Consider the following 25,983-nt stretch of genomic DNA (forward strand, 5'->3'; position numbering starts at 1 on the left):
AGGAAAAATGTTGGCTGTTGCTTGTCCTCCCGACAGCATCAAGCTTTTGTCATGCTAACACAATGACCCCAGAGGATTTTTTTACTCAAAGTCAACAAAAATCAAGCAGGACCAAAACATTTTACAGCTGATCGCTGTCAAAAAAGTGTTTTGGTTAATGCCATTAATGTTTAATCATTGTATACCACTAGTCAACTAAATGAATATAACATGGCAAAAAAGAATGCACATTTATATATTGATTCAAAAAATTTATAGCATTTTGAAAAAAAACTTGTGGATTTATTTCATTTTGCGGAAAAAATAATCAGTCTTTATAATAAATCTTTGAAAATCAAATTATGGATTTGAATTTTTGATGTTATTATAACCTAAAGATGATATGTGAAAGTTTGTAATGGAAAATAGTGATTTTCATCTTGTCACTTTCTTGATATAGAAAATTTTTACTGAAATTAGTCAAAATGGATTTATTGCATTTTGGAACTAAACTCTTCAAATTAGGGTGATGATCACTATTCCCTGACTAAAATAAATAAACATCTTTAAGATAGTTGCTGGCCCTATTTTGTACCCTGTTTGTGGAAAATGCAAGAATAAAAAAATGTAAAACTGTGATGATGGGATCGTAATAGATCTAATTTTCCAATGAAGTGGAAGCATCTTTGTAACAATTAGTTAGTGAACTGTACTAATATGAATAATGCAGTCATGGATAAGGAGAAAGGAGAGTAAGATCTGGGATGTCATGTGTGGAATGGTTTTAATTGATACATGTATTATACACTATGATGACATCCACGCTGCATTCATGGGGGCATTGCCACTGTATGTATGTATGTATGTTGAGATTGTAGCTGTAACTTCACATCACCACCAACAGTCGACACAAACACGTCTTCCACCTCCATGTTGAAAGGAGAGAAAGAGGAACAGACTCTGGGTTCTGATGGACTGGACACGACAGAGTTCTTCTTGGCCCTCTCCTCATACACCTGCAGTAATCAATCAACAATTCATTCCATCCATCCATCCATCCATCCATCTATACATACATACATAAATACATACAGTACATTCATTCATGTTGACAAAACACATAATAAAAATACTTGACTGAGAGAAATACAACAAAATTTTGCAAATATGGCTTTGTGTCAGACCTATGTAGACGCATTTTAAGAGATAATACAGTAGATAGCTTCGTTATAAACATGCTCTTAATAGCTGTTAAAAAAATGAAACAGCACTATGTTATCTAAGAAGCCTTATTTTGGCCAAATTTTAAGGAAGTGGTGCACATACACTACTTGCATTATTATAAGACCAGTCAAAAATCCACTCAAGATAAGTCAATCTTAAATATGCAACTTTTGTTGGAAATACTTTGTGTTTGCTGTGTTTAGCTAAAATAAGTTTTTAGCTCAAAACTCTTCTTAGTTCCAAGCACCTGTCCAAATACTAACACTTGGTCTTGTCCTTAATGCCCTTAACGCGCACAAAATACACATAAAGTGGAAGTTAAAGACTGCAGAAAGGGTTATTTTTGACCCATGTTGGGTAAATTTTGGACAGAGCACACCACTGGGTTAAGATTGACCAAATGCTGGGTTGTTTTAACCCAACTGCTGGGTTATTATGACCAATGGTTGCATAACAACAACCCAACATTGGGTCACTTTTAACCCAACTGCTCTTTATTAAACAGTTGTGAACTGACACAGAACAATACTTCTATTGTCTATTTAATCTTTGTTCATGTTAATTTCAACATTTACTAATATTTTTTCAATCAAAAGTTTTAACATAAATTAATGAAATATTGTATTGTATTGTATTGGCATTTATTAACATTATTTAAAAAGATTAATAAATGCTGAAAAACTATTAAGCATTGTTAGTTTATAGTAGCTAATGTTTTTTCTTATGTTAACAAATATAATCTTATTGTAGTGTTACCAGTTGCATCAAAACTGTTTTTACAATTATTTTGATTAATTTATTTGTAAGTTTACTACTTACTACAGCTGTGAGATTAACTTACTGTTTACAGTAACAATGGGAACCCATGCCGCTACCTGGACCAACTTTGCACAAGTTTGCACACTGAGTCCGAATTTTCATACTTTAAAAAAAAAACACCTCACGTTCTATTAATCCTGGCTTCAAAACTTTCGTACGTCATAAAGATTCGGATCAGGTTACATTTTCTGCCATTGCATCCTTGGCAAGCATTTTAAGAGGTGTTTTGACAATTTAGAATCACTGTACAAGTGAATGCCATATATTAGAATAGCGTCTGACAAGTTGATTTACTTGCAGCACAAATGGTGGAATACAAAGAGACGGAATATAAATACAGATTGTTGCAGATGATCGTGGAACAGCTTGGAAAACAGGATGGTAGGTACTGATTTCAAAACAAAGGGTGTACAAAATATTATACAGTATTGTGCTGAAGTTACCCAAGCTTGTTGCTCATGTCATTCATTCATTCGTAGTGAATACACTCTTTAAAATAAAGGAGCTTGAAAGGTTCTTCACAGCGATGGCATAGAAGAACCTTTTTTGGTTCCTCAAAGAACCATTTAGTTAAAGGTTCATTAAAGAACCATATAGACACACTGAAAGCCCTAATGCTGTTTGTACTCAAAAAGTCAAGCAATCATAAAATTTGGCTTTTTGGATCCATAACTTAACTATTTTTTGTTCATTTAACTTATTAACTTACAAAAAACATAAACATTCAGGTGCAATTAACTTAGATTGATCAGTTCAAACTGCTGTGAGGAATACCCACAAGCCCTTGCGCCTATAACATTTGAATGATTTAATTTTGGTCAAAGAATAACAACTGATGGGACATATGAACAGTTGTTAATAAAATTTCTTCACTGTAAGATGAGTTGTTATAACTGAAAGAAGTCAACTGCATTATATAAGTTGTAGCAACTCATCCCTTGTTAAGATAAATAATAGTAAGTTGACATTACTTTTTTAGATTTGAAAGGTTTTTTTTATATTTTAGAGTTTTGTAGCATTATTGATGTTTTTTTGTTGTAAATTATAGTTTTTTTTAAACTTAAATGACAGTCTTTATGAACACCAATTAAACTTAATGAGAGAAACTTAAAGGATTAGTCCATTTTCTTAAAAGAAAAATCCAGATAATTTACTCACCACCATGTCGTCCAGAATGTTGGTGTCTTTCTTTGTTCAGTCGAGAAGAAATTGTGTTTTTTGGGGAAAACATTGCAGGGTTTTTCTAATTTTGATGGACTTTGGTAGAGCCCAACATTTGATGCTTGACTCGACACGTGACAGTTTTTTTCAACGGAGTTTCAAAGGACTATAAACAATCCCAAACGAGGCATAAGGGTCTTATCTACCGAAACGATTGTCATTTTTGACAAGAAAAATAAAAAATATGTACTTTTAAACCACAACTTTTCGTCTTGGTCCGGTCCAGCGCGACCTAACGTAAATGCGTAGTGACGTAGGGAGGTCACGTGTTACATATATAAAACTCACATTTGCGGACCATTGTAAACAATAAACTTACACAAAGACATTAATTAGTATCAGTTGACATACAACAACGTAGGAACGGTCCTCTTTCAAGACGCTTGTAAACACTAGGGCGGAGTTTCGCGTTCGTCCTCTGTGACCTCTTGACGTGATGAAGTATTGCGTGAGGTCAGCTGGCGTATCACGACCGGATCTACATGACGAGAAGTTGTGCTTCAAAAGTGTATATTTGTTATTTTTATTGTCAAAAATGACAATCGTTTTGCTAGATAAGACCCTTATGCCTCGTTTGGGATTGTTTATAGTCCTTTGAAACTCCGTTGAAAAAAACTATTAAAGGCGGAGTCCACGATGTTTGAAAAACGCTTTGGAAAAGGAGACGGGCCGACTACCAAAACACACTCATAGCCAATCAGCAGTAAGGTGCAGTAGACACTAACCGACATCCTTGCCGGGTTGCGTATGTGTGGGGCGGGTCTATCAACAGAAGGTCCAGATTCTATTGGGGTAGGGGCGTGTTTGTTTAGGTGATTTCAAATATCAACATTGGCTTTCAAACATCGTGGACTCCGCCTTTAAGTGTTGAGTTAAGTATTAAATGTTGGGCTCTATTAAAGTCCATTAAAATTAGAAAAATCCTGCAATGTTTTCCTCAAAAAACATAATTTCTTCTCAACTGAACAAAGGAAGACATCAACATTTTGGATGACATGGTGGTGAGTAAATTATCTGGATTTTTCTTTTAAGAAAATGGACTAATCCTTTAAATAAGTGCACTGTAGAAAAGGTTGGTGAACTTAATTTAAGTTCAGTCTATGTGGCCACAAAATTACACTGTCAAGAAAGAAAGGTACAAAGCTGTCACTGGGGCAGTACCCTTTAAAAAAGGTCCTAATATGTACCATTTAGGTACAAACATGTATCTTTGAACTACCAATATGTACCTTTGAAGTACTTATATGATTCTTTGGGTACAAATGTGTACCTTTTTGAAAGGGTACTGTCCCAGTGACAACTTTTGTACCTTTATTTCTGAGAGTGTAGGTGAACTTAAATATATACATTTTTGGGAGACCCATTACTTAATTGAATTGAGGGAACGAGTCAACTTATTAAGGTTTTCAGTGCAGAAAAGGTTCTTCTATGGAAGGGGTGGGCATTCCTGGTCCTGAAGGGCCACTGTTCTGCAAAGTTTAGCTCCAACCCTAATCAAACCCTAATCAAACCCTTTGATTTGGAGCTAAACTTTTCAGGACAGTGGCCCTCCAGGACCAGGAATGCCCACCCCTGTTCTATGGCATTGTGAAGCACATTTATTTTTTTAGAGTGTAGTGCAAGCTCCATTTATATTGTTTTGCTCATTTTTTCATAAGAGATTAATTAATACGCATTTTTGGACTCAGTGAGCAAGGTTTCGGTGCGTGACGAATTGTAAGGAGAACGAAAACGAAAAATGCATACGAAAATGTTGGTGTTCAGTGTGCAAAGATCTAAGTGTGTCCAGTTAATGAGTTCTACACACACTTGCGGTCTTCATGCAAACTTAGTAACTTATGCAGGAAATACGTGTTTAAGTGCAAGACATAGTTATTTGGACTGGTGTTGCCGCCTACATTGTAAAAATTCCCTTCTGCACTTACATTTTCAATTTGAACTCCTCACTAGTTTAAATCAAATTTAAATGACTAAACATAAGTTAATAAAGAAGGAAAACGTATTTGGCACACTTTTGGTAAAACTTGGTACTATCAACTTAATAAATGGTTCCTACCAATTGCTGCTATAATTCTACAGTAAGAAAAATTGAATTTTGAAATTTTTGGTCAGTAGTAAAAAGTTCATTCCTAATTTTACGCAAAATCCGATATCCGCCGTGTTATTCTGTCATCTTTTCTCCCTTTGTTTCCAAACCGCGACATACTCTCTGCAGAATGCAGTAAATCCGCTCAACAAATAACAGCGCACCACTGTTGATACTTTGTGATTAACAAACAAACAAAATAATATTTTGTTGACATTGATAAACCTGTGGTGGTTTTCTGTGGCGTTGAAGAAACATAAGCCATCAAAATCGAAAAATTTACGCGAGAGGCACTCGGGCAAAGGAAAAATGTTGGCTGTTGCTTGTTCTCACACAGCGTCAAGCTTTTCTCAGGCTAACACATTGACCCCAGGGGATCTTATGAAAAACGTTCCATTATTTTACTCGAAGTCAACGAAAATCGAGCAGGACCAAAACATTTTACAGCTGATCGCTGTCAATAAAGTTTAGCGACGGCGTCCCAAGTATGACAGCAATGACAGTGTTCTTAATATGACAAAGTAAGTGTTTTGATTAATGCCATTAATGTTAATTTTTTTATTTAGTGTATAGGCTACTGCTAGTCAACTAAATAAATATAACATGGTAAAGATAAATGAACATTTATATATTGATTCTATAGATTTATAGAATTTTGAAAAAAAACAACTTAGTTTTAATCAGTTTTTATAATAAATCGTTGAAAATCAAATTAAGGATTTGTTATAATAATCTAAAATGCTATGTGGAAGTTTGTAACAGAAAATAATAGTTTTCATCTTCTCACTTTCTTGGTATAGAAAACGAATTATTACCGAAATTAGTCAAAATGGATTTATTGCGTTTTGGAACCAAACTCTTCATATAGAGATATTTCTATTAACACTAACACTGTAAAATATATCACCTTCTACTTTTCCAACTTTCATACCATTGAAATCCCTCATGCATGTCACAAACATAACACTTTACACACTGTAAGAGCCCATACGCACACGATCAAGACGACTAAGACGAAACATTCAGGATCGAGCGATGTTCTTACAGGAATCTTCAATGAATGCCAATGAACTGCCACTGGTGAATTTTAAATGCTTTTCCAGTTATGAAGGAACTGAAAATAAAATTTGATTCTGATGATTGTGAAATTTACCTATTCATTTACTAGCACTGATCTTTATTAGTTTGTATGTTTTCATCCATTGCTTGAATGCTCATAAATGAATGCCACATTTTTGTTGCTACAGTACATATTTTATTTAAGCAATCTTCAAATGTAATCATGAAAATGTCATGCCTGTTGTGTTACTTCTCTAGTTTAAGTTGTTATTTATATTTACTTGTTTTGTGAAAAGTTGATTCTCGCCCTTTTTTGATTATTCATTCATTCATTCATGCATTTTTTTTATTTGTTGTTTTGAAGATTAGCAAACAATGCTTGTTTTAAAAAAATTATTGTTTTTATTCTTTCTTTTATTTTTCTTAATAATTGCTTTGTTTTAAAATACCATACTTTTAATTTATCTCAGATGTATTTAAAATGAAAGTTTGAACTGTTCTGAAGTGTATTGTATATTTACTAATGATTATGTTCTGAATGGTGTTCTTACAGTCTGAATCTTACAGGCTCTTTCTAATAAACCTTAACTCAAATGAATGATGCAGATTATATTAAGCATTTTGGATCCTTTAGTTGTCAGATAAGACAAATAGAAATTGGAAAAGAAATCATGGTCTCTATGAGAGATACAGTACTGATGAGAAAATCATTCAGAATAAGTGTTTAATGTCATGAAACAAATGCTCTTCTGGTCAAATATTGATTAATGTACTGACCTTTTGTCATTTTAAATACATGATGTGCCGTTTTAAATGTATGTACTGTATATATATATATGTGTTCATTTGAAATAATCTGATCTAGCTGCATGATGTGATTTCAATTTGCTTAACAATAACTTAAATTAAATGTCCTGTGAAAAAAATAGAAATTGTAAATTTGCATATAGTTCAGTGTTTAAGATGCCTTACTTTTGTCATAGTCTCGTCTTGTGTTTCCCCAGTCCGAGTCTCTTATTTTGAAGTTATGTTTTTGTTTGCCTTGTTTGTAGTTCTCTGTAGTTTTTTTGTTCATTATTTCTTGTCTGATTGTCTTCCCAGGTGTGTCTTGTTATCTTGTTAACCCATGTGGTCAGTCATGCGGTAACGTCCACATGCAGTTACTTTATTCATAAACACGAAACAAGATAAACAAAACAGAAGCAAGATAATTCAAGAATGGTGACAAAATACTAATGCATAGAAAGAACCAACAATGACTGACCAAAAGACAATTGAAACACAAGGGCAATATATACACGCGGGTTAACAAGATAACAAGACAATCAGACATGAACCAATAAACAAAAGAACTACAGAAAACTACAAACATGGCGAACAAAGACATCACTTCAAAATAAGAGACTCGGACTGGGGAAACACAAGACAGGACAACTTTATTTAAATCGAAATGTGGTTGAATATGAACTATTGGGAGCAAAGACTGCTCCTTTTTATAAACATTTGGCTAATGTTTATTAACTGTTCGTTTCAGGGATCCAGTTTCGTCTCCCTACTGCCTGTGGTGTGGACCGAACAGAAACCCAAACACCAGGTAAAGCCTTTCACTTTGTCATACTGTATTATATTGTCACACTTGAAGGTCTCATGCCCCATTAGACTGGTTTATTTAAATATTTGTCTCAAAAACAAATCTTACTATAATCTTACACTATAACGCTGGATTACCTCTCCCCATACGCCAAAAAAAAAAATACTGTTTATATTTACTGAAATGTATTTTGAAATATGTTTACAAAAATATTATACAAATATATAGTATATTTTTAAAAATAAATATATTTTTAAGCATTTACTATATAGTCATGTCGGATTGGAAGAAAAACTTTGTATGTTTACAGGTTTGTTTAGATAAAAATTAAATATATTTTCACATTCAAAAATATATTTAATTAAACTTTACTTTTATCAATTCAGCCTATATTTAAAACATATTTTAGCCAAAAAAATATTTTTTGCCATATGGGTCATATCCTCAAACCAAATTAAGCCGGTTGCAAACTACAAGATAATCGCCTGAATTTGGGACGATTTTCATGCTTACGACCAGTGGCGGCTCGTTACTCCTCAACCGAGGGGTGCTAATTCAAAATAAGTGTTCGGAGTGTCATGTGTGTGGTTCCCTTTTCCAAAATATGTGTCCTGCGTGTCGAGAGATCCTGTGTGCATCACGTGTTTTGTCAAAATAAGTGCCAGTTGCACACGTGTCAAAACCGTTTATGATAAAAGAGACGCTCACGTTCATAAAATACACTCAAGACACTCCCTTAACAGTAAACTTAAAGAGATAACCCAAAAAATATAGTCATTATTTACTCACTCTCATATTGTTTCAAACCTGTATGACTTTCTTTCTTCTGTTCAATGCAAAACAAGATATTTTGATAAATGATGATAAGCACACAGTTGACAGCATTTGTTTATCATAAAATTGATGTCAATGGTTAGCATCAATTGTGTGCTTAACATCATTTATCAAAAAGAAACTCATAAAGGTTTTGAATAATATGAGGGTGAGTACATGATGAAAAAACCCTTTAAGAAATATTCAATGTAATGTTGATGAAGGTTTAGGTCATTATCAGATTATCCGCTCTTGAATAACTAAACTACTGTTTTATTGTCTCTTGTCATGCACTGCATGCACAGAATAGTTGTTTTAATGAAATCTGAGCATCTGTTTTACAACGCGTTAAAGCTGGCATTAAAATGAACGCTTCTTAACACATACAACTCAGTTTACAACCTTATGTGCTTTAACACGAGTGAAGGCAGAACACTCGGCACATTAAAACAGCCATATTCTCAGATGTGTTAATTAGTGTGTAATTAGTTTAGGATACTAATAGCAGGACACCTCATAGCAGGCCAATTTTTTTAATGTATCAGGATACAGCCTCTGGCTGCCCTAAGTTAACACTAGTGTATTTTCTTAATGTGCATGTTTGTAATGCAGAACACACACGCACCTTATAATAACTTAAATGAGAGGTCATATCCATTAGTTATGTAGATGTGGATAAAGTGTAAGCACACATGTGCTCATGGCAGATACAGTTGGCCTGTTTTACATTAGCTCTACTTTCCTCACTATTGTGTTTAATGATAACATTAAACGTGTTTTTACATTACGATAAAGCATTAAATAAATTGACTAAAACTAATTGCTATAGAGCACATTTTATAGTCAAGTGTTTCATGGCAGATGAGTGTTTCATTTCAGGTGCAAATTACTTTAGTCTGCTGCCTCCACCAAAACAGATCACTTAGATCCATGCAAATTCTGCTCGAGACTAATTTAGGCAGTTACGTGATTTAAATAATTCCCTGTGAAACTCTACTGAAATTGGTGTTGAAACAAAGCAGACAAATTTGTGTGCAAATAAATGTGCACCATCAACAGGTAAAATGAATTTGTTGTAAATTCTGCCCTTTAAACAATAATATTGAAAAAGCTCTGTGTTAAGGGAATGTGGTTTCTGGTTTTCTACTATTGATTTCTGATAATACATGTCATATTTGTGTGGTGTCTTGCACTGCCATTTTAAGAAATAGAAAGCTGTTTCTAAGAAACCTGATCAATCATCTGGTACACAGGTCTGCGTATCTCTGGCAGAAGAATGGGCAATGCTACATGCTGTTACAGGCTAACAAGTTGTTGCTTTGACAAAAATGACCAATAAAAGCAATACACCACAGAAAAGAATGAAACCTTTAGCCGTTTGCAGTAAATCCGTATTTGTGTCTGTGGAGAATCTATACTGCATCTGTATTTAGATAGACTTGAGGTAACAGTCCAGTAGAAACCAAACCCTTGTGTAATTTAATTTACTCAACACTATAGACTGCCAACTTTAACATTTTCTTTAGGAAAATAAGCTAAAACTAAAGGTTGTTTGAATATGAAATTAGGTAGATGTCCTTTTTTAAAGTCCTTTTTGATCAGAAACTTCAACTGTCCCTGCTTGCCAATATTCTGCACACATACAGTCATGCAGTCTGATTGACAAGGATGTGGTGTTATATCTCAGAAGGTTTTCATTTCTTCTTATATTAGTAGTAGTAGTAGTAGTAGAAGAAGTAGTAGTAGTAGAAGAAGTAGTAGTAGTAGTAGTAGTAGTAGTAGTAGTAATATGTTAGTAGTTGTAGTATGTTAGAAGTAGTAGTGGCAGTAGTACAGTAGTAGTAGTAGTAGTAGTAGTAGTAAATATTGTTGTAGTTGTAGTACAGTAATGTAGAAGTAGTAGTAGTATGTAGGTAGTGGAGGTAGTAGTAGTAGTAGTAGTAGTAGTAGTAGTAGTAGTAGTAGTAGTAGTAGTAGTAGTAGTAGTAGTAGTAGTAGTAGAATGTTAGAAGTAGTAGTGGTAGTAGTACAGTAGTAGTAGTAGTAGTAGTACAGTAATACTTACATAGTCGTTTTATAACAGTAGTAGTAGTAGTAGTAGTAGTAGTAGTAGTAGTAGAGTAGTAGTAGTAGCAGCAGCAGCAGTAGTAGTAGTAGAACAGTAATACTTACATAGTTTGTAAGTAGTAGTAGTAGTAGTAGTAGTATGGTGGTATTAGTAGTAGTGGTAGTGGTAGTAGTGCTAGTAGTGGTAGTAGTAGTAGTAGTAGTAGTAGTAGTAGGACAGTAGTAGTAGTAGTAGTAGTGGTAGTAGTCGTAGTATGATAGTAGTAGTAGTAGTAGTAGTGGTGGTGGCCGTAGTAGAAGTAGCAGTAGTAGTATGTTAGTAGTAGTTGTAGATGTAGTATGTTAGAAGTAATAGTGGTGGTAGTAGTACTAGGAGTAGTAGTAGTAGTAGTAGTAGTAGTAGTAGTATGTTAGTAGTAGTAGTATGTTAGTAGTAGAAGAAGTAGTAGTAGTAGTAGTGTGTTAGTAGTAGTAGAAGTAGTAGTAGTAGTAGTTGTTGTTGTAGTTGTAGTACAGTAGTGTAGAAGTAGTAGTAGTAGTAGTATGTTAGTAGTGGAAGTAGTAGTAGTAGTAGTAGTAGTAGTAGTAGTAGTGGTATATTAGTTGTACTAGTTGTTGTTGTTGTTGTTGTTGTTGTTGTTGTAGTACAGTAGTGTAGTAGTAGTAGTAGTAGTAGTAGTAGTAGTAGTAGTAGTACAGTAGTAGTAGTAGTAGTAGTAGTAGTAGTAGTAGTAGTAGTAGTAGTAGTAGTAGTAGTAGTAGTAGTAGTAGAAATAGTATGTTAGTAGTAGTAGTAGTAGTAGTAGTAGTAGTAGTAGTAGTACAATTGTAGTAGTAGTAGTAGTAATGGTAATAGTAGAAGTAGTATGTCAGAAGTAGTAGTGGCAGTAGTAGTAGAGTAGTAGTAGTAGCAGCAGCAGCAGTAGTAGTAGTAGAACAGTAATACTTACATAGTTTGTAAGTAGTAGTAGTAGTAGTAGTAGTAGTAGTAGTAGTATGGTGGTGGTGGTAGTAGTAGTAGTAGTAATAGTATGATAGTAGTAGTTGTAGTAGTATGTTAGAAGTAATAGTGGTGGTAGTAGTACTAGGAGTAGTAGTAGTATGTTAGTAGTAATAGTAGTATGTTAGTAGTAGTGGGGGTAGTAGTGGTAGTTGTTTCAGCTTATGGTTGGGTAAAATATGGACAAACCCATCTGATGGTTTCAAGTAACTAGGAAATGTTCATGCTTTACCCAACCAAGTTTTTAACCAACCCACAACCCAGCATTTTTAGAATGTAGATAATGATATTTCTTGACCATGTTTTAGTGTTTATCAGACCCTTTCTTAAACAATAATGCATTAATTACCCAACTGTGGCCAGCAGCTATATCACCCTGTAGCCCAAGACTGGTTGCCCACTGACGCTAAGTAAGCTTGAACCTGGTCAGTACTTAGATGGGAGACCTATTGGTAAAACCAGGTTGCTGCTGGTAGAGGTGTTAGTGAGACCAGCAGGGGGTGCTCACCCTGTGGTCTGTGTGGGTCCTAACACCCCAGTATAGTGATGGGGACACTATACTGTCAAAAAGCACCGTCCTTTCCGATGAGACGTCAAACCGAGGTCCTGACTCCCTGTGGTCATTAAAAATCCCAGGATGTCTTTTGAAAAAGAGTAGGTGTGTGTGCCCTGGCATCCTGCCCAAAATTCCCTAGTGCTACTAATCATCCCCTCAAATAATGATTGGCTATATCACTCTGTCTCCTCTCCACTAATAAGATGGTGTGTGGTGGGCGTGCTGGCGCAATATGGTCCAGGTGGATGCTGCACATTGGTGGTGGTTGAGAAGAATCCCTCGTTCATATGTAAAGCGCTTTGAGTGCTGCAGAAAAGCGCTATGTAAATGTAACAAATTAAAAAATAAAATAATAAGCTCTTTAAGAAAAAGAAACTGAATTATTTTACTCACATTGCGAAACTCAAGTGATGGACGTGTCTGCAAAGATGAGTCATGGTCTGTTGATCTGTTAAGATTTAGTTAAATGAAGTGTTCAACATGAGTTACAGCAGAGAGTATCGATACAACAGGTCATGAATAGATTATTGTGTTCCCTGCTTATACAATCCCAACTTTCTATTTTTAGAGGCGTTTTACTCTTTAGTATGAATCACACCACTCTCTCTCTCTCTCCTACATCTCTTTCTCTCTCACACTTTCTTCTCTTCAGCCTGTGACTCATTCAGTAGTTTTATAACAGGGTGCTATTTATAGCCCAATCATTTGATTGGCACATTCATATGTGAATGACTGTTTCCACTCACAGTTAAATACAATAAGGTGATATTTTGCCATTTACTGGCAATACAGGAATCCTGCAGGTGTTACAGAATCACGCAGACCTGTAATTCATTTAGGTGAAGTGTGTAATTGTCAGAAGTCAGACGTACAACAAGTCCTCCTCAAACTCACACCATTTGTTGCAATACTTGTGAAACAACCATCTATAGGAGTGGTTCAACATTCACTACACTATGGCACATCACCTTCGGTTAATATACACAGAAATGAACAAGAGAGTCCCACTTTACTTCTAATTTACTTTCTCACTATATGCTTTCTCACTTGAAACATTAAGCCAGCTGGAAATCTTCTCACATTGAAGTTATTATTAAAATGAAAATCTGTGCGAAATATGTAATCTCTCTGTCTCTGCACCTGTCACATCTCCTCCTTCATTTTCTCTCAAATATAACTTCGATTGTTCCTCTGTTTCCATTCTAGCGGCAGTGACATATACACCTGGTTACAAAAAGACTCCTCCGCCTGTACCTCCACGCTCCACCACAAAGCCGCTGATTTCCGTAACGGCACAGAGCAGCACAGAATCGACCCAGGACGCTTACCACGAAGGCCGACTGTCGCGTGCAGGGCTTTGGGCACCGGACAGCCTCGGCCGGGGTATTTACCACTCCACCGACAGTCTGGACAGCGCCAAGGCGGTGACCCTAGCGATGGAGAGCGCCGGGGCCAAGCGACTCACATCTGCGGGGAGCTACAGCTCGGTACAGAACTGTGATAAAGCCATCTTGGTGTCCAAAGCCGAGGAATACCTCAAGACTCCCCGCTCGTCCATCGGGATACAGGTCGGATTGCTTTTGATGGTTATTTGCTACCGTATGTAATATATAAACACATAACCGTACAAACGAAGCTATCTTTGTGGCCCTTTACTTGAACTTAATTATAATCATCATCACTTTGCAATAGCTATATAAATAGATAAACAAACATGCATAAGGACGATTAGGGGCTTTGTTTTTCACCCACCTAACCTCAGTCGGTTATGGTTTTTTTTTTGTGAAACCAACTGCTTCGTGTCTCGCCTGGAGTCCAAAAATATCCAGGCAGTGATTTAGTCATCCATAAAGTGCACACAAAGACTCCTCATATAGCCAGATTCGGGGGCTGTAAGGATGAGATTGCAGATTGACCCTGAACAACAAAGATTAATGATGCTGCTTCTCTCCGAGGACCTGACCAACAGCCAGATGCGGCACACAGCTGTCCATGTGATGGAAATATTACACCTATAAAGCTTTAGAGATCATTACCATTCAGCATCACATCTGCTGATTCTGAATATCTTAAAGGCTTATTTAGCTACATCTGGAATTCAAATTAATAATAATTCAGCACTATCAGAAATGAATCTTTTTTGTTGAGGCTAAATACTCACCTCCTGGAATTGATTTTGAAATACTTTGAATTGCGACTGCTAATAGGATTTTTCTCTCCCCTCTCTTGCTTTCCTACATCTGCTCTGTGATTGGCTGGCGCAGTTCGCTCTTGTCACAGCATCATTCATTACGAGATGATTTAGTGATATTATTAAACATGAATATATTTGAGATCTCATTACTAAGCCAACTGGAACCAGAATTCGGCTGTGATCTAGGGTTTGTGACAGACCTTGAAAATTACAGCCTGAATGTAGCAAGGGTACGGCTTTATTCGTACATTTGTATGCTAAGGAGATGATAAAATCACAGATGAGCAGGTTTATCCAGGAGAGCTGTCCTGTAGTAAGAGTTATTAAAATTCATTTGGTTAAGAAAGTTTTTCTACAGTCATAATGGAAAGGATGTACACTAACCTAAAGGATTATTAGGAACACCATACTAATTCTGTGTTTGACCCCCTTTCGCCTTAATTTTACGTGCCATTGATTCAACAAGGTGCTGAAAGCATTCTTTAAAAATGTTGGCCCATATTGATAGGATAGCATCTTGAGTTGATGGAGATTTGTGGGATCCACATCTAGTGCATGAAGCTCCCGTTCCACCACATCCCAAAGATGCTCTATTGGGTTGAGATCTGGTGACTGTGGGGGTCATTTTAGTACAGTGAACTCATTGTCATGTCCAAGAAACCAATTTGAAATGATTTGAGCTTTGTGACATGGTGCATTATCCTGCTGGAAGTTGCCATCAGAGGATGAGTACATGGTGGCCACAAAGGGATGGACATGGTCAGAAACAATGCTCAGGTAGGCCGTGGCATTTAAACGACGCCCAATTGGCACTAAGAGGCCTAAAGTGTGCCAAGAAAACATCCCCCACACCATTACACCACCACTACCAGCCTGCACAGTGGTAACAAGGCATAATTGATCCATGTTCTCATTCTGTTTACGCCAAATTCTGACTCTACCATCTGAATGTCTCAACAGAAATCAATACTCATCAGATCAGGCAACATTTTCTGAGTCTTTAACTGTCCAATTTTGGTGAGCTTGTGCAAATTGTAGCCTCTTTTTGCTATTTGTAGTGGAGATGAGTGGTACCTGGTGGGGTCTTCTGCTGTTGTAGCCCATCCGCCTCAAGGTTGTGCGTGTTGTGGATTCACAAATGCTTTGCTGCATACCTCGGTTGTAACGAGTGGTTATTTCAGTCAAAGTTGTTCTTCTATCAGCTTGAATCAGTCGGCTCATTCTCCTCTGACCTCTAGCATCAACAAGGCATTTTTACCCACAGGACTGACGCATACTGGATGTTTTTTCCTTTTCACACCATTCTTTGTAAACCGTAGAAATGGTTGTGCATGAAAATCCCAGTAACTGAGCAGATTGTGAAATACTCAGACCGGCCCGTCTGGCACCAACAACCATGCCACGCTCAAAATTGCTTAAATCACCTTTCTTTCCCATTCTGACACTCAGTTTGGAGTTCAGGAGATTGTCTTGATCAGGACCACACCCCTAAATGCATTGAAGCAACTGCCATGTGATTGGTTGATTAGATAATTGCATAAATGAGAAATTGAACAGGTGTTCCTAATAATCCTTTAGGTGAGTGTATATAATATACAGCAGGGCTATTCAAATTTTACCCTGGAGGTCCGGAGCATCGCAGAGTTTAGCTCCAACCTTGATCAAACACACCTGAGCAAGCTAATCAAGGTCTACATGATCACTAGACAATCACAGGTGGTTAAGTTTGTTTAGGGTTGGAGCTAAACTATGCAGTGCTCCGACCCTCCAGGGTAAGATTTGAATAGCCCTGATATACAGTGTATAAACATGCACTTTTATTTTGTATGCGATTAATCACGATAAATCTTTGCCCAGCACTAAGTTTTTTCTATCACTCTTATGTCATTGGCTGGGAGTCAATTGCGGTTTATACCAATGTACAGTATAGTGAAAAGTTGTAAAATTTAATTCTCCAAAAGTCTATTAAAGGATCAAATTTGCCCTGACTTTTATCTAGAGGTTGGATTTTAACGATACCTATAACTAAGTGGGTCCCTGCTTGCTGATAACCGATTAATCAACCGATAGTTTTTCAAATGGATACTGGATAAAAAAAACAAACATAACACTTAAAGTGAAACAGTGCTTTTGTTTGAGGCACTAATAATATTATTGTCCTGTCAGCATTGACGACAAACTTGTGTTCTTGCTGTTGTTTCTCCGCTAATGCAGCATTTAGTCAGCAAATTAATCACTTCATGAAGCAATGTGATGCTGATGATTTAAACATCCATCTGATCCAATTGTCCCAATTCCTGGAGTTGCTCTGCTTACCTATCATATTCTATGATACCTATCCTTTGCATTTTATGTTTTCTGTTACACACAGATGATTCTGTGAATGCAAAATGAAAAATAACTTGACTATATTGTGAAAATGCATATTAAAGTGAATCTTTGCAATAAGAAAGCAAGTCCTAAGGACATCATACTTGTACAGTGTTTAGGTACTTTAACATCCACTGGTCAATCGTTAACTTAAAGGTGAAACTGTTCATATCTTTGTCTTTGTATCACAGTTAAAGCAGTGTATATAATGCCAGGTATGTGCATGCAGCTGTATTTCAAACGATACTCAATCTGTACTCCTTTTAATCTCTGCTTCAGGTGGAAGCGGCCACAGACTCTGAAACGGACAGTAAAGGTCTACCGCAGTATCAGTCCGTGGGCATCCAGGTGGAGGATGAGAAGCGGTACGTTTACTAATTTAAAGGACATTTGATCTACAGAAGGACCAGTTTCAGCCTTCGACAGTACAGGCCGCAGTTTATTTGCTTACCGCCTACAGCATAGGAATCTAATCTTTGTATAATTTATATATGTATATTTTTAATATATAACTGTAGTTTAGAATGTATAAGTAGTTCAGAAAAGTACATAAAGTTGATAAAAATGTAAATACAGAAACATAGTTAAAGGCACAATATGTAATTTTTGCCACTAGAGGTCACTAAACAACAACAACCGTGTAGCTTGATGACGCTGTAAAAGATTATAATGTAAGAAGCGACAATTCAATTCAATTTTTTTATATAGCGCTTTTCACAATTTGGTAATTGTTTCAAAGCAGCTTTACATTAATAGAAGCAGTGAAAAGCACAGAAAATCGACAGATAGCACAACATAATACACGATAGCATAAGCAGCTAAATTTGATGCATGATGAATGGAAGTCAAGGGCCATGCACAAACATGTCATTAAAACAACACTTAACGTTCATTTTCAAAACTGTGCTACTCACCGAGTGGTTCATGGTGTTTGTTGATTATTAAAAACAAGTAAAATACAATCTCTGTCGTGATTTAGTTGCCATTTTGTAAAATTCCATTGACTTCTCGCTGATATATCACTCCGCCAACGGAAAAGGGGTCTGTTTACATGTGGTTGTAGTTTTTTCGCTTGGTTTCTCTCAGAAAAAATGTTTCCCATATTTGATGGCTCAGTGACCAGCCTTAGGTTTGAAGTTGAGCTCGATTGTGATTGTCTATACGCTAGACACAGAGTTCCATTCAGTGTCCTTGTACGGCAAAGTGGTTGTCGCCATCAAGTGGTCGGGAGTGTGCTGACACTTCAGACTCAAATATAGAGCAGAAGTATATACGCGGTTGTGAGGTACCGGAAAAAATAGTATAGCAAATATCACGGATTGAAATCATACATTGCGCCGATATATTTGTTTTTAATCATCAACGGACACCACGAACCACCCGGTGAGTAGCACAGTTTTGAAAATGAACGTTAAGTGTTGTTTTAATGACATGTTTGTGCATGGCCATTAACTTCCATTCTGAAGCAGTCAAGAGACGCTTCTAAACGAGTCAAAAAGTCAAGACACGACCCATTGTCAAAATGTCAGTGTCCATCACTGTAGTTCATCCAAAACAACCAGAAATGAGACTCAAAGTGTTAAATACCGGAATTATCATTTAATGTCACCTGTCGATCAGTCAAACACACCTGTAGGTTCTATGGCAGCAAAAGCAAAAATTGAGGATAACACGGACTCTTTCCTCTACAGCAATTTTTTAAAAAGTTGCCAGCCAGCGGCAGCATTTTTTATGATTTTCACAAAAGTTCAATGCCTTCCAGAAAATGTTCTTCTTTAAATATTGAAGCATACAATATATCAAATAAAAGAACAGACCTTCTGCTTTCAAACAACAAAAAAATTCCTATCTTCATTTGCTCTCTTTTTATCACCTCTCAAATTTGAGTATTTTTTTCAAAAATATCAAATTTTGAGCAAAAAGCTAAGATAATTGCATTTTTATAAAGGACTTTTGTTAAATAGCGGAAATATAGCCATAAAAACTCGTCATTGGTTTTTCTCTTAATTGATAAGATAACGTCAATAGCGGGGAAAGAGTTAAAGTCCCCCTGTAGTCAATAATTTTGTCAGTTAAAAGTCATCTTTGAGTATCATTTAACATATGTAAAAGTTTTTTCTGTGAAAGTAATTTCTTTGTGCTTTAAAGGTGCAGTGTGTAAATTTTAGCGGCATCTAGTGGTGAGGTCACGAATTGCAACCAATGGATAGTCCACTGCTCACCCCTCGCTTTTAAAACACATAGAGAAGCTACGGTAGCCGCCACCAAACAAACATGTCATCGTCGGAGACGACTTAGTAAAAAAGTTTGTCCGTTAAGGGCTTCTGTAGAAAAATGGCGGCACAAAATGGCGACTTCCATGTAAGGGGACCCTCGGTGTATGTAAATAAAAAGGTCTTGTTCTAAGTTAATAAACACATAGCGGTTCATTATGAAAGGTCTTTATACACCTTTGATAATATAGTTTTGTATATCATTTTGCATTTCTGTCAAGAGATCCTTCTAAAAATTACACACTGCACCTTTAAAACAGCTTGAATGTAACTCTACACCCTTGCCTCGTTAGTATATGAGGGTCTATGAATATGCAAATTAGTCCCAATCTCTACTCAATCACACAGCTCGGACCATAAATATGAATATACGAATAAGTCCCCACCTCCACTCTTTTACACCGCCTCCTACCATAGATATATATGTAAATAGATGCTACATTCGTCTGTTTCAGACACATAACTGCTAAATCCAGTTACACACAATGCATACATTAACTGCGCATTTCACATTTGAAAAAATATGCGATAATGTAAGTATGTATGCCAACAAAAAACCCTAAGCTAATGATTTTTAGATATTTTAATGCAAAAATCTTAAAAATATTATGCCTTGAAATTAAATGAGCCAAAAGCATGATGTTGCATTTGGAAATACAAGCAAAGGAGATTTATGGGCGCAAATACATGCGACTCTTTCTTTACGTGTGCTCTTTCAGACTGGGGCGCTTTAAACGGTCCAACAGTGTGACGACGGCAGTTCAGGCCGATTTGGAGTTGGAGGGGTTTCCAGCGACGGAAGACCAGAGTCTGCAGTTCGGAGGATTCCAGCGGCACTCCGAACCAAGTACGCCGACACAGTACAACGTGGTTCGGACCGTACGGACACAAGGTCTCTTTAGCTATCGTGAGGACTACCGGCCCTCCAGCGGGCCGTCCAGCCCGCAGCCCGAACCCTGGCTGGTGGAACCCGCACACGAATCGGCCGAATCCGGTCGCGTGTCGCCACTCCGACGTGACGGCAGCTGGTTTATGCAGCTTCTCCACAGTGAAACCAAACGTTTGGAGGGCTGGTGTAAAGATATGGAGCGTGAAGCAGAGGAACATGACCTGTCAGAGGAGAGTAAGTGTACAGGACATTAGAGAAATATCCTCACTCGTATACTTTGTAGACACACACACTTGATATGCAGTCAGTAAATTTGACTTGTATTTCATCTTATAGTTCTCGGGAAGATCCGGAGTGCTGTGGGCAGTGCTCACCTCCTCATGTCCCAGAAATTCCAGCAGTTTTACTGGTTGTGTCAGCAAAATCTGGTACGTGACGTTTCTACAGTTCCCGTGAGATATACATTAATGCTTCCTCTGTAATATAAACACAGCAGTGTGAACCAGTTCTGTCAAAACAGATTCATTGAACCTCATTGACAGGTCATACCTCAATGAGTGTTTGTGAGAATGTTTATCTTGCATTTACTTCATAACATGCCGAAGCTTTACTCTATTTTACAGCTTCAGTGTGTGTTGGTGTAAGAGAAACAGACATTTAGTTGAAGGGCACATTAAATGGTTTGTTAAGTGGTCAGTGATTGTTTGTGTGTGTCTGTCTCTGGAGATTGTAGAATGATGAATGCTGTGAAACATTCAAAGAGACAAACTGAGACTGGCTTGTTCTCTCCTCATGAACGTTCAAAGAGTTAACACATCGTCTCAGTACTTCAACAGAGAAGACTAGGAGATGGTACAATTAATAATTGATATGATATATTGAAATAGCCATTACTCTGCTATTTATATGACATGAAGAGGCAGTTTCTCAGACAGGGTTTAAATTAATCCAGAACTAGGCCTTAGTTAAATTAAGACATTTAAGCAGTTTTTACAAACATACATTACACATTTTTTATGGGGTTTTCAGATGTTTAATTTCTGAGCACTGTGAAGGCTGGTTTTTGAAAAGCAAGTGATATACTTGATAATATGATTTTGCACATTGTTAAAACAACAACATTACTGCTGCATGTTTTGGCATTTTTTCAAGGCCTTGGTAGCATATTGCAGTGGTTTGTATTATAGACTGTAAAAAAAGATGGACGACGCCCGTTCGCTCTCTTCCATTGGTGAAAAGTGAAGCCGCCAGTGTCCCGATACGGCGCTGACATCTTGGGTCTTGAGTCTGCGCAGTAGTGATTTCAGGATCAGTCCTGCGCTGTAGTGAGCAGGAAGTTAAGCCGGGAAATTAAGGCCCCGCTATCGCAGAATGCGCATATCACAGCTGTCAATCATGACGTGACACCATCGTTTTTATAGCATTAACTAACACTTGAATTTACATCAGCGTGATAAAAGCTACAGTAAATGACAGAAATCAGCTTCGGAAAAAAATTTATTAAAGTGTAATAATTAAATTATTTAGTTGGTCTCAAGTCCCATTGAATAACATGGGGGAGGCGGGGTTTATGACCAGTCACTGGGGGGCAATCGAGACGTTTTGGCTTCACTTTTCAGGGCTTGTACGGCACGCTTGGTTTGCATTTGTTACGCATCAATGAGATGCACAGTGTTCCTTTAAATGTTTTGATTTATTTATATTTATTTGCTTCTTTATTTATATAGCCTCAAACACGTTTAGTTCCTAATTTTTATGTCAACCTCATGCATGCAAAAGACCGCTGGAAACAGGCCAATCTCACAATAACACCGATGTCACAGTCGAGATGTATGCCCCCAACATGAAATTACACATTAAATTAATTACAATGTTGTTAAAGCGTAACTAAACCCCTGGTCAGCGCCTGACTCCACCCACTGGCAATATTTGAAAAATGCAAGAAAAGTGGGCAGATCCCAACGGAGATAGAGGGGATGAACTAAGCTCGTACCAAGTGTGTGATGAGATCGTAACAAGGGCGTGGTGAGCTTGAACCTGCCTACGTCATGAGTTCTTTTTTGGACCCAACATCCAATAGAAAAATTCAACTGCAGTAGCCACCGTTCAACCTGAAGAGGGCAGCACTCAGACGTTTTTACATCATATATTATAGTATTGAAACACTTTATATCCAAACTTACTAAAATTAATGAACAGCACTAATAAAGCATCATTCTTACAGATCATTAACTAAAAAAAGTTGGTTTAGGTTTTAGTTACTCTTTAAAATGTTTACTAATGTGAGCTACTGGCTACTGGAGTCTCAAAGCAGAGCAGAGCTCAACATTATTATTCGTGACCCTTTCAAAGAGGGCAAACATAGATCATTTCCATTCAGGGTTGTAAATGGACATGTAAAAACGTTTCTGGATAGTTTTTGCACTTAATAAAGTTACATACCTTCTATGTAAATTTTTAAAGAACAATTTAACATTATTTCAATGCATTCTTTGCAGTGGCGGATGCAGAACGTGACATATGGGTGGGCATGGATTAAGTCCGGGTGGGCCTGAATCTATGGGTGTCACTTTTGAATAAGAAACTATAACAAGTCTATAAAATTTGTCAAAACTTCAGAACACTAATTTAAACAGCATACACACACACCCGAACTGCACGTCACATTTTTGACATTATTGATACTTTAAATTGTAATGCAACGTGACATTTATTAAGCATTTTTGGTAAAAAAATTATTGGGCTCTCATAGCCTACAAAAAAGAACCTGCACACAGTGACAGGAAATATAAATGAACCCAAAAAAACCTTATAATTTTTTTAAATAACCTATTAAAGTGTTTAAATAAATACGGCTACTAAATGCTTAAAATGAAGCTTCTAACATCATATTCTCTTCATGCAAATCACTAAAAATATATTTTCGTTCTCACATATTTAAGTTAACTTACTAAATAAAGAAAGAAAAAGGGATTTGCTAGAATAATGTTAGACTCTGGGGTTAAACGAAATGACAAATAAATAAACATTTAATATACTTTTTGATGAGCACAAGAGCAAGCCTACTCGTAAAGAGCGGAGCCGAGGAGCGCGCATATCAGACGTGAACGAAAGGAATAATGGATTTAATGCTTTCACTTCATTTCCTGACAGTTTCACTTGTTAGTAGTGAGGATAGTAATGGCTAACAAGATGACGCCGAATTACATACAACATAATTACCTAACTAAATCTGAGAGAATGCAAACACATTACAATATTTTTTCCTCCGCCCGACGGCCAAGGCGCATCATTTTTTTTAGCCCGACAGGAATTCGCCATAGCCCGTAATGGACGTCGGGCAAGCGATTTTGCGAGGTTTGTTTTGTAGAAAGACTTTCTTTAAAGTGAATTTCGTTTTGTATAAATTGTATCTTAATATTAATCAATGTTTGATCAAACAATTGCCTCGATTTAATAAATAAGAAGCAAACCAAGAATGTCTGTGGTGTGGATTGAAGTGAACCCACTATATTTCCGCAGCCTACGTCTTTCTGCTATAATGCATTTCTTAAATTAATGTCTCAATTACACAGTAGGCTTATAGGTTGTTATGATAGGGTATTTGTTGCTTAAAAGCAATAGGCTATATTGTATAAAGTGTAGCAATAAACGTGGCGTGACTTATAGTGCTGCTATATCAAACAACATCACTATGATCAGATGTTTTCTTAATATTTTTTACCCCGCTGTCATATTTGTTGTGTGTTTATGTTATTGAGAGGAAAGCGCGCAGCACATATTTATAACGTGTTGTTATTCAAAATACGTTTTCTACTTGCAAAAAAAGTTCTCAAAGTGATCATGGCTGAAAGCTGCTCGGGAATATTTCATTATAACGCAACATTCAACTGCTTTAATAGTTTTTAAATAGTTATCAGGCTTAATTTTACTGTTTTTAACATAACATGCAATGGATAAATTACACCACATAAAGTAGTATACATGTCTAACTATACAGAGTAGTATTTTTTACATTTCTGATTGGGCGGGCCAGCTGTCAATCTGGCCCGCCCATAGCTCCGCGCCTGATTCTTTGGTACCTTTTAAGTGAAAATTATGTCTGACCCACTCCATTTCTCACATCATATTGTCTTTCAATCCATTACAACGCACTATATATGACATTTAAAATTACAGTCTGTCTTTTTAAATTAAAACAAATCATAAACAACATTACAACAATATTCAAACCCAACAATACCCAAACATAAATATAAAACAGATGTTGTCTATATCCATGTTAAAAACAATCTGATATCGAGTTTATAATAGTCGGTGTTTACTATTTTGAGCAAATCCTCCATTGCAAATATTAACTTTCAAAATGATGTGCTGTCACATTAAAGCTACCGATTTATTTACACAAGACTTTGTCTACGTTCGTCTACACTCCAGCGCTACCCCAGGGTTTCAAACTAAAACAGGGTCTTCAGTGTATACCAATGACTCAAAGTAATGCGTTTTAAAACGTAAACCCATTAATGTTAACAGGGCCCTGAATTAGCCTTGTATGGGAAAATGTGCAAAATATATGCTTTGCCTACATGTGATGTTTGTCTGTCCTCATGTCTCAATTTAAGACTCTTAAATGGTAACAAGATTGCTCACAGTAGGCGGGTCTATTTACAAATTAGCCAATTACTCAAAGATATGAACTTAGCCATGACATGGCATAAAATTTAGCCAGTCAGCATCTTCAAATCGAATATGAGAAGGAAAGTCTGGGATGACATTTCCCAGAAAGTTTTGACTAATTGCTTGTACTAGATGGAATAAAGTTCTCTGTTTACCATGCCTACAGTAATTTTCTTTTCTTTTTGAACATGGAATGTGGAGATCCTTGCGAATAATATTTATCTTACCACCACGGTTTTACAACAAGTAAACCTATTTTTGCTACAGAAACCAGTTTAACAATGGTATTTGCAGTAAAACTGTGTTTAGGCTATATAAATCATAATCGAATCAAAGTAAATCGAATCGAAAAACTACTATAATAAAACCATGGTTAATTTTCGCATATATGTGTCGGATTTAAAGCATTTCAATATCTGCTGCGAATAGTAATACAGCTTACATGAAAAAACATTGGGACAAATTCTTATATAAAGAATTTCAAAAGAACAAATAATAAAAGATTATTATAAAATATGTTTTATATTAATAATATTGTGTTTTTGTTAAATAACCCATCTCCTCCTGCAATTTCTTGGCCTTAAAAAATGAATGAAAGAAAAATACTCAATGGTGAATGTGGACTACAGTGACCTCTAGTGATTGATTTAGCAACATTATTTGACTGTTTGTGTTGTTTTCATGCACTGTGATGTTTAATGAGTAATTGATTATTATTATTATTGTGTATTTTGATGGTTTTCTGGTTTTGTGCAGGACCCCAGCGCTATGCCCCGGCCCACGGCTCAGGACCTGGCTGGTTTCTGGGATCTCCTGCAGCTCTCCATTGATGATGTCACTGCCAAGTTTGATGAGCTGCAGCAAATCAAGAGCAATGATTGGAGGATAGTGGAGAGTCCGGAGAAGAAGGTCAGTGCAGCGTCACAGAATCAAAATCATTTTCTTAAAGGGCCAATTTGAAGAAAATTTTAACGTAGTTTATTTATATAACAAGCAAAAAAAAACAACAACAACACATAGATTACCTAGGAAACCCAAACATTTGTTATTTTCAACGAGACATTGGTTCAAGAGATCAGTTTGGCAACTAGTCAGACCATTTAACTCTTTCGCCGCCAGCATTTTTTTAAAAAAGTTGCCAGTCAGCGCCAGCGTTTTTCATGAT

General features: G+C 36.5%; 1 protein-coding gene across 1 annotated transcript in view; it reads left to right on the forward strand.

The window, feature by feature from the left end:
- Positions 1–1,964: 1,964 nt before the first annotated feature.
- The window catches only part of dlgap2b (discs, large (Drosophila) homolog-associated protein 2b), a 41,569-nt gene continuing 17,550 nt past the window's right edge, over positions 1,965–25,983 (forward strand). Inside the window, exons 1-7 of the mRNA XM_073855683.1 lie at positions 1,965–2,403; positions 7,923–7,982; positions 13,622–13,983; positions 17,259–17,344; positions 19,972–20,375; positions 20,478–20,569; positions 25,575–25,727. Coding sequence (XP_073711784.1) covers positions 2,328–2,403; positions 7,923–7,982; positions 13,622–13,983; positions 17,259–17,344; positions 19,972–20,375; positions 20,478–20,569; positions 25,575–25,727 — 1,233 coding nt within the window. The 5' untranslated portion in view covers positions 1,965–2,327. The remainder of the gene's footprint in view (positions 2,404–7,922; positions 7,983–13,621; positions 13,984–17,258; positions 17,345–19,971; positions 20,376–20,477; positions 20,570–25,574; positions 25,728–25,983) is intronic.

This window comes from Misgurnus anguillicaudatus, chromosome 18 (assembly GCF_027580225.2).
Source record: "Misgurnus anguillicaudatus chromosome 18, ASM2758022v2, whole genome shotgun sequence".
Lineage (NCBI taxonomy): Eukaryota > Metazoa > Chordata > Actinopteri > Cypriniformes > Cobitidae > Misgurnus > Misgurnus anguillicaudatus.